At 43.2% G+C, this 14,340-nt stretch overlaps 1 protein-coding gene across 8 annotated transcripts in view; it reads left to right on the top strand.

Annotated features, from left to right (window-relative positions):
• The window catches only part of lrp4 (low density lipoprotein receptor-related protein 4), a 195,944-nt gene that overhangs the window by 113,419 nt on the left and 68,185 nt on the right, over nt 1-14,340 (top strand). For all 8 annotated transcript variants that reach the window (XM_060941861.1, XM_060941859.1, XM_060941857.1 and 5 more), the window contains exons 3-4: nt 383-499; nt 11,472-11,585. In XM_060941861.1, the coding sequence (XP_060797844.1) occupies nt 383-499; nt 11,472-11,585 (231 nt within the window). The remainder of the gene's footprint in view (nt 1-382; nt 500-11,471; nt 11,586-14,340) is intronic.

Here is a 14,340-nt window from a genome sequence, read left to right as displayed (position 1 = left end):
CATGGTGTCGGTGATTCATCGTGTTCTGGAGTAAAAAAAGTCTAATCCGTGATTGCATCAGCCCTCTACAGACCTCAACCCGTCGAGTGCCGTGGCTGAAACCCAGTGAGCCGTGTGCCACGACCTAACCTGAAAAGAAAACACAGGCCTGCCTGCCTGCCTGCTGAGATCCTTCTTATTTACAAGGAATGAACCCTAAGGGCTTTGGTTACCATAGCAACTTGATCAACTTGATCAGCGTGAAGTCTTGCCAACTATTTTGACTGATGATTTAAAATGGCTCATGAAGATCAGGAACAGAAATAATCCTCTCCCTCTCTCTCTCTCTCTCTCTCTCTCTCTCTCTCTCTCTGTGTGTGTGTGTGTGTGTTTAATGTTGCAGTGCTGCCCACTTGCTCTCCTCTGGACTTCCACTGTGATAACGGGAAGTGTATCCGCCGCTCGTGGGTGTGTGACGGAGACAACGACTGCGAGGACGATTCGGATGAGCAGGACTGCCGTGAGTATTTTTACGCTGAGAAAACGTCCGTGAATTCTTCTTCTTCTTCTTTTTTTGTAACTGGTGAAAGTCCGTGTGCCCGCAGCGATCAGTGTAGCTGCACTGGGGCTCGACATGTGGAGCAGGAGATCAGGGTTTTCTTGGAAATTACATCTGACGAGGGAAATTTGTCCTTTGACCTCCTGTTGTACACACTTCCTCTGAGTGCCTCAGGCTGCACGAGCCGAACAAACTGGTTCCCAGTCCTGCACTGGGACGGGTAAACGCAGCAGCGTTCAGGCGACAGGCTTTTACTGCATGAACTGATTACGGTTGAAGAGAAACCTGACTGCGCTGGAGCTACTCCACTTCTGCTTGCACTTGTCACGTCACTGGGAAGCTCTCACTGGGCTGAAGCAACGTGTGCGAGAGAACGGAGTATGAAGCTAGCGCTTAGCCAAAAGATGGTAGAGACGCATGGGTTTGATTTTACATCGTGCTCAGCTCCTCACAAAAACTCTTAATGAAAAAGCCTGCGCACTGGAAACACCGGCCTCGCTCACGCCTGACCCATATTTCCTGAGCGTGACGTGTAAACCCGAGTGTCCCGTGCCCCCTTCCCCGTAAAAGCCTCCGAGATTTATACATTTTTTATTTGAATGCCTCGTAAATCACATCTCCCTTTGCCTTTATTATTTAAAGCACTCTCTCTCTCTCACACACTTTTAAATTCAGTCCAATTCCATCTAGCTTGATCAGCTCTGTCTGTGTGTGTGTGTGTGTGTGTGTGTGGACCTCAACTGGCAAAGCACAGGAAGTGCAGTTCTAATGTAACAGCCTGTAGAAGGTTGATGAAACTGTGCTCGCTGACATTTTAATTATTTCTTGTGTATCCATTTTAAAACTAATGATACCCGTAATTACACAATATTCATTTTATTCAACAGAAAAAGATTCTGATCGTTAACTCATCAGTGCTGAGTCTCAAGGGGCGTTCACACGGCACATATTTGCATCGATGCTGCACCGATGTATTTTGTTGCGATACAGTGGTGCTTGAAAGTTTGTGAACCCTTTAGAATTTTCTATATTTCTGCATAAATATGACCGAAACCATCATCAGATTTTCACACAAGTCCTAAAAGTAGATAAAGAGAACCCAGTTAAACAAATGAGACAAAAATATTATACTTGGTCATTTATTTATTGAGGAAAATGATCCAATATTACATATCTGCGAGTGGCAAAAGTATGTGAACCTCTAGGATTAGCAGTTAATTTGAAGGTGAAATTAGAGTCAGGTGTTTTCAATCAATGAGATGACAATCAGGTGTGAGTGGGCACCCTGTTTTATTTAAAGAACAGGGATCTATCAAAGTCTGATCTTCACAACACATGTTTGTGGAAGTGTATCATGGCACGAACAAAGGAGATTTCTGAGGACCTCAGAAAAAGCGTTGTTGATGCTCATCAGGCTGGAAAAGGTTACAAAACCATCTCTAAAGAGTTTGGACTCCACCAATCCACAGTCAGACAGATTGTGTACAAATGGAGGAAATTCAAAACCATTGTTACCCTCCCCAGGAGTGGTCGACCAACAAAGATCACTCCAAGAGCAAGGCGTGTAATAGTCGGCGAGGTCACAAAGGACCCCAGGGTAACTTCTAAGCAACTGAAGGCCTCTCTCACATTGGCTAATGTTAATGTTCATGAGTCCACCATCAGGAGAACACTGAACAACAATGGTGTGCATGGCAGGGTTGCAAGGAGAAAGCCACTGCTCTCCAAAAAGAACATTGCTGCTCATCTGCAGTTTGCTAAAGATCACGTGGACAAGCCAGAAGGCTATTGGAAAAATGTTTTGTGGACGGATGAGACCAAAATAGAACTTTTTGGTTTAAATGAGAAGCGTTATGTTTGGAGAAAGGAAAACACTGCATTCCAGCATAAGAACCTTATCCCATCTGTGAAACATGGTGGTGGTAGTATCATGGTTTGGGCCTGTTTTGCTGAATCTGGGCCAGGATGGCTTGCCATCATTGATGAAACAATGAATTGTGAATTATACCAGCGAATTCTAAAAGAAAATGTCAGGACATCTGTCCATGAACTGAATCTCAAGAGAAGGTGGGTCATGCAGCAAGACAACGACCCTAAGCACACAAGTCGTTCTAACAAAGAATGGTTAAAGAAGAATAAAGTTAATGTTTTGGAATGGCCAAGTCAAAGTCCTGACCTTAATCCAATGGAAATGTTGTGGAAGGACCTGAAGCGAGCAGTTCATGTGAGGAAACCCACAAACATCCCAGAGTTGAAGCTGTTCTGTACGGAGGAACGGGCTAAAATTCCTCCAAGCCGGTGTGCAGGACTGATCAACAGTTACCGCAAACGTTTAGTTGCAGTTATCGCTGCACAAGGGGGTCACACCAGATACTGAAAGCAAAGGTTCACATACTTTTGCCACTCACAGATATGTAATATTGGATCATTTTCCTCAATAAATAAATGAGCAAGTATAATATTTTTGTCTCATTTGTTTAACTGGGTTCTCTTTATCTACTTTTAGGACTTGTGTGAAAATCTGATGATGTTTTCGGTCATATTTATGCAGAAATAGAGAAAATTCGAAAGGGTTCACAAACTTTCAAGCACCACTGTATATCTTACACCGGTGTAAATTTTATGGAGCGTTCACACGTCACAAACCTGCTTACTAGAGAGAAGCGTGTTAGCACCGGTGCAGCTCCACTTGCGTTCACACGGCAGTTTTTGCGACCGTGCTATACGATAGTAATAATGCGGAAATGAAATATGCGCATGCGTGAAAATGTGCTTCCTTTTCCCGTTGTCCTGGCATCACCAAGCGCTGGGAAAACAACGTGGACGAAGACACCAGTGTTGCCAGATACTGCTGACGTTTTCCAAAACATCAAAAATATGTTCAAATCCGCGAAAATCACTTAAAACCGCCCAATCTGGCAACACTGGAAGACACGCAGTTCTGTTGTTGTTGATGTTCGACATTTTGGAAGCGCAACATGCCAGGATGCAAATTATGCAATGCCCGTATGTAATCAACTCTCCTGACGCGTAGCGAGTCGACCCCTGTAGCGTTCAGACGGCCCGTTTTATATCGGTGCTGCCCCGCAAACTAGCATTTACTCCGGAGTCAATTTCTTAAACCCCCTCCCGAGCAGGGTTAGATTTGCACCGCTATAACTTTGTACCGTGTGAACGCTCTCGCGGGGCGGCCCCGGTGCTACACCGGAGTAAAAGTTGCCGTGTGAACACCCCTTCAGTCTCACACTCTCTCCATTCCTATCAGCTTTTACACACACACACACACACACACACACACACACACACACACACACACACACACACACACTTCCTCCTGTGACCAGTCTGCTCCTCCCCAACACTCGCTCTCTACAAACACGAAAAGGGTCAAAGGTCACACCCCGCTCACATCCTACATCACCTCCAGGCAAGGGCGAGGGGCAGAAGGACAGCAGATGAGTTTCTGTTTACCCCCCCACACCTCTTTTTTTTTTCTTCTTCTTCTTCTTAAATAAACACATATTCAAAAAAACATTAAGAAATCCGTCATGGATTAAAATTCAAAGTAAAAATAATAATAATCATGTGGGGTGAAGCCATGACCTAATGGTTAGAGAAGTAGCTTTGGGACCAAAGGTTGCCGGTTTGATTCCCTGGAGCAGCAGGAATGACTGAAGTGCTCTTGAGCAAGGCACCGAACCCCGTACTGCCCCCCAGGCTGCTCTGTGTGTGCCGTACATCGCCCCGGATAAGAGCGTCTGCTAAACGCCTGCCATGTGAGAACAGAAAAAAATAACAGTTGGTTAGGTTCAATGCCCAAACTGATAACCACAGCATCAGTTTTTCATTGGCTGACCAGACACAAGGTACGCCAGCTCTCTCGCCGGAGCAGTTCGGGGTTAGGTGCCTTGCTCAAGGGTAATTAAAGTGCCATTCCACCATTGGATGTATTCTTTTGGCATAAAATACAATATATTTTATGACAACATGACTAGACAGAGAAATCTTTTAGCTTCAAAATGATATATCAAATGTAATTTTTTGACAATGACAAGTATATTAATTTTGCGACCAAAGTCACCTACCCTTTTAATTTCCGCGCGTGATGTCATCGGCAGGTTCCCCTTCTTGTGTACCACGTCACAGATTATCAGCAATGGCGGATAGAACGCGATTGTCAGCTTCGGAAAAGAAGCGAAGGAAAATAGCAAGTGATGCCCAAAGGAGACGGTCGATGGTGAATATCGGCGCAGCAATCGACAAGTGGAAATCGCGTTCTATCTGCCACTGCTGATAATCTGTGCCACGTCACACGTGACGTGGTACACAAGAAGGGGAACCTGCCGATGACATCACGTTTCACTACCGCGCGGAAATTAAAAGGGTAGGTGACTTTGGTCGCAAAATTAATATACTTGTCGTTGTCAAAAAATTATGTTTGATATATCATTTTGAAGCTAAAAGATTTCTCTGTCTAGTCATGTTGTCATAAAATATATTGTATTTTATGCCAAAGAGTACATCCAATGGTGGAATGGCACTTTAACCCTTTGACGCAAAACATGGGTCAGAAGTGACCCGGCTGAGTTTGTATCTTCTATATCTTTGCAATAAATTAATTCCATCATTCAGTATTCAAGGTATTCCTCAATTAACTTGTTTTTGATCATCATACATCCTTATTTTATTTTTTCCTTTCTTACTTTCCTTTTTGTATCCCTACCCTTCTAATGCACAACATGGGTCAAAAACGACCTGCATTCATTTTCCAGGTTATTTCATGTATGGCTGAGTGTTTCTATGATCTACTTTTGAAATAAATTCATTTTGTCATTTACTTTTCCAAATATGCAGTAAATATCTTGTTTTTGTTTAGCACAAATCATCATTTTTATTTTTCCTTTCTAAAGTTATGAACAAGCACAGCTTTTGTAATTCTACATCAAGTTTACACACATGGGTCAGAACCGACCCGCATGCATTTACTACAGCGTTTGGTGGGAACTGTGAATTGTGCTTGTGTCAGACATTTCACAGCTCAGCACAGCGCCCTTTGCCCATCTCATACATGCAAGTAATGTTTTTCAATTGTTCTAACATTACCTTAGAAAAAAATGGATGATGTTTAGGTTACCTTGAGAGTGAGTAGATTACTTGTCAGAAAGTTACAGTAATTACTATTAGCTACCGAGCTGTCGACATATTCTACTTTAGTTAGCTAATTTTATTGTAGTTGGCTTAGCTAACTACATAGTTAATGAATAAATAACTGGCCCCATTCACTGCTAAAGTAATTACTTGAAACAAATAATTATTATAGTATTAAGACATTTAATTTTAAATCACACTTGGATGACCCATGTGTAGTAATATAAAAAGTATTTTTGTTCATAAAGTAGGAAAGAAAAAATTAAATTAATGATTTATGGTAATTAAAAACAAGATATTTAAAGACTACTTGGAATATTCAATCATAAAATAAATTGATTTCAAAAGACAGAGCAAAGAAAAACTCAGTCAGCATGAAATAACCTGGAAAATGAGTGTGGGTCATTGTTGACCCATTAGAAGGGGTGTGCATATGTTTTGCATCAAAGGGTTAAGCCAGTCCTGCTGGTCCAGAGAATTGAACCAGCAACCTTTTGGTCCCAAAGCTGCTTCTCTAACCATTAGACCATGGCTTCTGCAAAAATGAAAAGCTGGGAACAGGGAAGGGAAGGTGAAATGAGGGGAAGAGTAAACTGCCTTCCCTCGGCTCTGATGGACGTCTTTAGCGGCCGAGCCGGGTCAGCCTTTTCCCTGGTAGTGTTTAATGGTGAGCGGTGTTCAACCCAACAGCAGCGCGGATGAACGCACGGGCATCCAGATGTTCGAATACAGCCAACAAAACTACCACGAACACTAACTAATAGCACAGAGAGAAAAGAACAGTGCTGTGTGATCACTGTGCGCTCGCTCCTTCACTTCATCAGGGATGAGAATTTTCCACCGATCGGCGGATTTCCGACTTTTTCAGACCAAAATGATCGTTTTTGAGATCGATGTAAATCTGTTGAGAAATTTTCAGGGGTGTATGGTTAACGATCTGTGGTCACCTTATAACGCAGACATCACAAGTCTCCTGGAAGTTCCTGGAGTCTCCTGCATATTGATAGCGGCTCCCTGATGCCCGCAAATTGGAGAATATCTCCCGCAATCTACAGCAAGCGAGATATGATATGACGGAGTGCACGAGACTGCGTGTGTGCCTGTTCATGTAGCGCATGCTAGACAAAGAGCATCCTGATTGGTTTACTCAGCAAAATAAGCCAATCAGCTTTCAGTGTGGGCGGGCTTTTATCTCTTTTCTCAAGGACCGGAGTTTTCAGTTCAGCCTACAGGATCGTCATGGCAGAGAGAGAGCGCACGCCCCAAAAAACCAAAGTACAAAACCCACTTCAGCTCAGATTACACAAAAGAATCTCCCTGTCTAATAATCTCCCTGTCTAATAATCTCCCTGTCTAATAAGGGTCAACAATACTGACAGTTTCGCGCGATGTACTGTTTGCAGCAGTGGTTTCAGCATTGCCCATGGTGGCTTAAATGATTGTAAAGGACATGTTGAGGTGAGGAGTGTCAGTTCATGTGCATTATAGGTCAACAACAGGCTGCCATGAAAAGACCAAACTTACTGAAGATTTCCGTCAAGTAACAATGTATGAATATACATCATATATATCACATCTACACTACCGTTCAAAAGTTTGGGGTCACCCAGACAATTTAGTGTTTTCCATGAAAAGTCACACTTTTATTTCCCACCATAAGTTGTAAAATGAATAGAAAATCTAGTCGAGACATTTTTCTGGCCATTTTGAGCATTTAATCGACCCCACAAATGTGATGCTCCAGAAACTCAATCTGCTCAAAGGAAGGTCAGTTTTATAGCTTCTCTAAAGAGCTCAACTGTTTTCAGCTGTGCTAACATGATTGTACAAGGGTTTTCTAATCATCCATTAGCCTTCTGAGGCAATGAGCAAACACATTGTACCATTAGAACACTGGAGTGAGAGTTGCTGGAAATGGGCCTCTATACACCTATGGAGATATTGCACCAAAAACCAGACATTTGCAGCTAGAATAGTCATTTACCACATTAGCAATGTATAGAGTGGATTTCTGATTAGTTTAAAGTGATCTTCATTGAAAAGAACAGTGCTTTTCTTTCAAAAATAAGGACATTTCAAAGTGACCCCAAACTTTTGAACGGTAGTCTATATCAAATACACGTCATATACAAGTGTGTATCTGTTATAAATGGGGTTAGCTTATCTAATGTAAATTAAAGAGAAAAATTAGGTGACTTTAAATTTCATGACAACAACACATCTCAAAAAAGTTGGGACAAGGCCATGTTTCCCACTGTGAGACATCCCCTTTTCTCTTTACAACAGTCTGTAAACGTCTGGGGACTGAGGAGACAAGTTGCTCAAGTTTAGGGATAGGAATGTTAACCCATTCTTGTCTAATGTAGGATTCTAGTTGCTCAACTGTCTTAGGTCTTTTTTGTCGTATCTTCCGTTTTATGATGCGCCAAATGTTTTCTATGGGTGAAAGATCTGGACTGCAGGCTGGCCAGTTCAGTACCCGGACCCTTCTTCTACGCAGCCATGATGCTGTAATTGATGCAGTATGTGGTTTGGCATTGTCATGTAGAAAAATGCAAGGTCTTCCCTGAAAGAGACGTCGTCTGGATGGGAGCATATGTTGCTCTAGAACCTGGATATACCTTTCAGCATTGATGGTGTCTTTCCAGATGTGTAAGCTGCCCATGCCACACGCACTAATGCAACCCCATACCATCAGAGATGCAGGCTTCTGAACTGAGCGCTGATAACAACTCGGGTCGTCCTTCTCCTCTTTAGTCCGAATGACACGGCGTCCCTGATTTCCAGAAAGAACTTCACATTTTGATTCGTCTGACCACAGAACAGTTTTCCACTTTGCCACAGTCCATTTTAAATGAGCCTTGGCCCAGAGAAGACGTCTGCGCTTCTGGATCATGTTTAGATACGGCTTCTTCTTTGAACTATAGAGTTTTAGCTGGCGACGGCGGATGGCACGGTGAATTGTGTTCACAGATAATGTTCTCTGGAAATATTCCTGAGCCCATTTTGTGATTTCCAATACAGAAGCATGCCTGTATGTGATGCAGTGCCGTCTAAGGGCCCGAAGATCACGGGCACCCAGTATGGTTTTCCGGCCTTGACCCTTACGCACAGAGATTCTTCCAGAGTCTCTGAATCTTTTGATGATATTATGCACTGTAGATGATGATATGTTCAAACTCTTTGCAATTTTACACTGTCGAACTCCTTTCTGATATTGCGCCACTATTTGTCGGCGCAGAATTAGGGGGATTGGTGATCCTCTTCCCATCTTTACTTCTGAGAACCGCTGCCACTCCAAGATGCTCTTTTTATACCCAGTCATGTTAATGACCTATTGCCAATTGACCTAATGAGTTGCAGTTTGGTCCTCCAGCTGTTCCTTTTTTGTAGCTTTAACTTTTCCAGCCTCTTATTGCCCCTGTCCCAACTTTTTTGAGATGTGTTGCTGGCATGACATTTCAAAATGTCTGACTTTCGACATTTGATATGTTGTCTATGTTCTATTGTGAATACAATATCAGTTTTTGAGATTTGTAAATTATTGCATTCTGTTTGTATTTACAATTTGTACTTTGTCCCAACTTTTTTGGAATCGGGGTTGTAAAAAAAATTTCCAGTATGTAATGCCCATTGTACATGCCTGTTCTTTAACTCAAAATCACCATCTCGATCTTCAGATTGCCCATATGGTATCTGTATTACATTATACAGCATCCTGTCCAGATAAAACCGAGTTAGTTCACACAGCAGTTGAAAGGGAAGTGATGAGTGATGTTGAATTTTTTCCTGCTTAATATGCAAGAGCTCCTGCTACCATGATAACATCAGAAGAAAGCTTCAGAGAATTATATGATCGAACTCTTTTCTGGTTTGCACTTCATTGTAAAGGATTAGAGTATTCAAAGACATGAATAGCTAAAATGCAGAAATATAATACTGTCGAGCTCGTTTATATCAAAAGGTGCATTTATTTTTTGAAATCATCGAATGTGAATTGATTAAAAACAAGTCTCTTGTACCATATTAATCATTTTCACCTGGTAGCGTATGGAATCAATTTTGTGCCAAAATGTTCATACAATACTTTTGAAATATCAAACAAAAACGACAAATCAAAATACAAAAAAAGAAAAAAAAGTCGATTTTTTTAGACTGGCAAACAAATTACTCGTGTAATCGTGCAAAATATCAGTCTATTACTCTTCAGAAACCTTTTATTTTTGTTCCGCGTCTTTCTCAGTTTTATTTGGCGTAATTTATTTTGGTTGCGATTCCAGCTTTCTCGTTTGCGCTCCCTGACGTTTTGCTTGCAGTTTTGGCACAAACTTCCCGTGTGGGCGGGCTGTCCAGGAACGCATTCCCATTGGCTAACTTGTGTTTGACTGACAGCTGCGCTCAGCCATTCCCTACTCGGATTCTGGCGGATTGTTTGACGAGTGACCGACCCATTGACGGTAAACAAGGATCGAGTGGACTTCAGTGGCGACTATGATATTGAATTTACACTTTGTTGGATTAATTCAATATCATAGTCGCCGGGCGGCACGGTGGTGTAGTGGTTGGCGCTGTCGCCTCACAGCAAGAAGGTCCGGGTTCGAGCCCCGTGGCCGGCGAGGGCCTTTCTGTGCGGAGTTTGCATGTTCTCCCCGTGTCCGCGTGGGTTTCCTCCGGGTGCTCCGGTTTCCCCCACAGTCCAAAGACATGCAGGTTAGGTTAACTGGTGACTCTAAATTGACCGTAGGTGTGAATGTGAGTGTGAATGGTTGTCTGTGTCTATGTGTCAGCCCTGTGATGACCTGGTGACTTGTCCAGGGTGAACCCCACCTTTCACCCGTAGTCAGCTGGGATAGGCTCCAGCTTGCCTGCAACCCTGTAGAACAGGATAAAGCGGCTACAGATAATGAGATGAGATGAGATCATAGTCGCCACTGAAGTCCACTCGATCCTTGTTTACCGTCAATGGATCGGTCACTCGTCAAACAGTCCGCCAGAATCCGAGTAGGGAATGGCTGAGCGCAGCTGTCAGTCAAACACAAGTTAGCCAATGGGAATGCATTCCTGGACAGCCCGCCCACACGGGAAGTTTGTGCCAAAACTGCAAGCAAAAAGTCAGGGAGCGCAAACGAGAAAGCTGGAATCGCAACCAAAATAAATTACGCCAAACAAAACCGAGAAAACCGCGGAACAAAAATAAAATTTTCTGAAGAGTAATAGACTGATATTTTGCACGATTACATGAATAATTTGTTTGGCAGTCTAAAAAAATTGACTTTTTTTGTATTTTGATTTGTGGTTTTTGTTTGATATTTCAAAAGTATTGTATGAACATTTTGGCACAAAATTGATTCCATAGTATTCCACCAAGAAGGGGAATTTATTTCCAAATAAATTGCAACTTTTTGCTGATAAAATTAATGGTTTTGGGGTAAAAAAAAAAAATAGCCAAAAATCATTAGCTCCCGCCCCCTGGGCCCCCACCGGGGCTCTGCCCCTGGGCCCCGCTGGGTGCCTGCGGCCCCCGAACCCCCGGCGTTTTTCAGACTTTTTTACTATTTTTCATTCCCATCCCTGCTTCATGCTGATCTATAGGGAACCAGCACATTACACATGTACATAGGAACACATCCCACTGTTTATTACACCACATCTGCTCTTCAGGACACGTGTGTCCACCAAGCGTTCCTGGGGATGTCTAACAGAAGTATAAAGAATACCTTTTCACAGAAGTGTGTGTGTGTGTGTGTGTGTGTGTGTGTGTGTGTGTGTGTGTGTGTGTGTGCAGCTCCTCGGGAGTGTGAAGAAGACGAGTTTCACTGTCAGAATGGTTACTGCATCCGCAGCCTGTGGCACTGTGATGGAGACAATGACTGTGGAGACAACAGCGATGAACAGTGTGGTGAGTTCCTCAGAGCCGAGCGCCGTAGCGTTTCTGTCTGTACTGACGCTCTCCAGGGAAACATCACCCCAAAGAACAAGAACGTCACCGGCCCTTTCGGGCGCAGCACTTTTCACGACTCATTGTTAGCCCTTTCCGCTAACAGGAACTGGTTCAGCTTACGAACCTTCTAAGAACTGGTTTGCTTTTCCACGGGATTTGAGAGCCACGTCGTTACGTCACTATAAACATCTCCGCTTTCTCAGCCGCGAGCCCTGCCGCTCGCAACAAGCACAACAACGATGGACTTCATCGTCTCTTTGGATTAGTCAGACGAGACGCTCTGTTTTTTTTTTTTAAAACAGTGATCACAGAACTTTCGCTTGTCTTCTAGATGACTTGCAACCACGTGATCGAAACGTGCTACGTCATGAGCGTCCGCCATGATGGTGGAGATACAAAGCAACTGAAAGCGTGTCTGTGAACAATGCTGAATTTCCTCACTATTACTATTAGAAGATAGATGTGTGCGGGTTTTGACACATATTATTTCAAAAAGTCAGACTTTTCTGAAGGTAAGACGCTTCTGCTGACCATCGAGTCCCCAGATATCGCGTTCTATCTGGTTCTGCTGCCGATGGATCAAGTCGGACCTTGGGCGAAACACAGCCCATGTTCTGAGTGGGCGCCCAGCCTGGATTGCTTCTATCGTATAATTTTGCTGGCGCTCCTCGAAGCGAAATGCTAATACACGTGTTAAAATTATAACAACGAGCGAGTGAACCACGACAAGAGAACGCTCATTTTATCGCAAAATTCTAGCAACACGAAATAAAATTCTTCCATGATATTATCGAGAAAGCTTTAGAATCTCACCTGAGATAAAATGATCACTGCAAACACGAGCGGTTTTGGTTTTAGCCTCTGTTAGATCAGCCCTGCCGATGCTGTTCAGCCGCGCTCGTCTCCTCTCCGTACTAAACCTCAGAGTTTCCTCGCCGTCTTTCCGAGTCCCGGACGGAATTCTAAAAAAAAAATCGGAACGTGCCACGGTCACGAGTACTGTTGTGACCACGACCATATACAGCACAAAGATATGGCAGAGCTAAAAGAACGCTTAAAGGGGAACAGAGGGCAATATATAGAGTAAATATAACAATAAAACACACATTAACGAACCTTATTCAAGACTTACTAAAGTTTTTTGTTCTAAGGTTGGAAAGTTATAGTGTTTTGAAAGTAGCTCGAGCAAACTATTTCCGCAGTTTGAACAGCCCGCCATGATATTAATGTTATCCAATCAGAATGCACGTTCATTTTCTCTGCGTAACACTCATGACGTATGTATGTGCCCAGTTGTGTTGGCTCATTGAGGTTGGGAATAGCACGTGTGAATCGGAAAGTAGGATGAATTGTAAGTGATCGGCTACACAATGCCACAGTGTGTTGCTTTCGGGTGTAATAACAGGACCGATAGAAAGCATAACGATCCTCCAGACGTGTCTTTTCACTCGTTTCCGCTGAAAAACACCAAGCGAGTTCGAGCTTTCTTCTCTTCTTTCTTCATCACCGGAGTGGAGAGTACCTCTCCTAGGTTCAAACTGGTACCCTTCTAAGCCATAGCCTGCTTGCAGTGTGTCTTGCGGGATCTCTTCGTACGATTCGACAGAGCCGTCGCTTTCACTTGATGCGCCCGACGCCATGATTACACGCTTCTCTCCTAGTGCAGTGGGTAGCGCTGACGTCACGGTCTTTTAAAAATGGCGACTCTTGTGCCGTTTAGCGTACCGACTATTATATTTACAATTACCAAGATATTTCGTTGTTTTCTAGTATATAAATTTGATAGAATACTTAAGAATACGTTACTTTGTCACATCAGCAACTGTATATATTATATTTGGTACCCCTTTAAAGGAACAGTCCACCGTACTTCCATAATGAAATATGCTCTTATCTGAATTGAGACGAGCTGCTCCGTACCTCTCCGAGCTTTGCGCGACCTCCCAGTCAGTCAGACGCGCTGTCACTCCTGTTAGCAATGTAGCTAGGCTCAGCATGGCCAACGGTATTTTTTGGGGCTGTAGTTAGATGCGACCAAACTCTTCCGCGTTTTTCCTGTTTACATAGGTTTATATGAGCAGTGATATGAAACAAGTTCAGTTACACAAATTGAAACGTAGCGATTTTCTATGCTATGGAAAGTCCGCACTATAATGACAGGCGTACTAACACCTTCTGCGCGCTTCGACAGCGCATTGATACGGAGCTCAGATATCAATGTGCTGCCGAAGCGCGCAGAAGGTGTTAGTACGCCTGTCATTATAGTGCGGACTTTCCATAGCATAGAAAATCGCTACGTTTCAATTTGTGTAACTGAACTTGTTTCATATCACTGCTCATATAAACCTATGTAAACAGGAAAAACGTGGTCGCATCTAACTACAGCCCCAAAAAATACCATTGGCCATACTGAGCCTAGCTACATTGCTAACAGGAGTGACAGCGCGTCTGACTGCGTCTGACTGACTGGGAGGTCGCGCAAAGCTCGGAGAGGTACGGAGCAGCTCGTCTCAATTCAGATAAGAGCATATTTCATTATGGAAGTACGGTGGACTGTTCCTTTAAAGCAGCGTTAAAACAAAGAGAGTTGCTAAAAAACACCTGACTGTTTTGTTTGGAATGTCGCTTAACCCCGTATTTGTATCTCCACCAACATGGCCGACATCCGGGTTTCTGTTTTGCTCTGACGTCACTTGCAAGTCAAGGATGGCTG

Source organism: Neoarius graeffei, chromosome 15, assembly GCF_027579695.1.
Source record: "Neoarius graeffei isolate fNeoGra1 chromosome 15, fNeoGra1.pri, whole genome shotgun sequence".
Lineage (NCBI taxonomy): Eukaryota > Metazoa > Chordata > Actinopteri > Siluriformes > Ariidae > Neoarius > Neoarius graeffei.
This window is presented reverse-complemented; position numbering and strand designations above follow the sequence as displayed.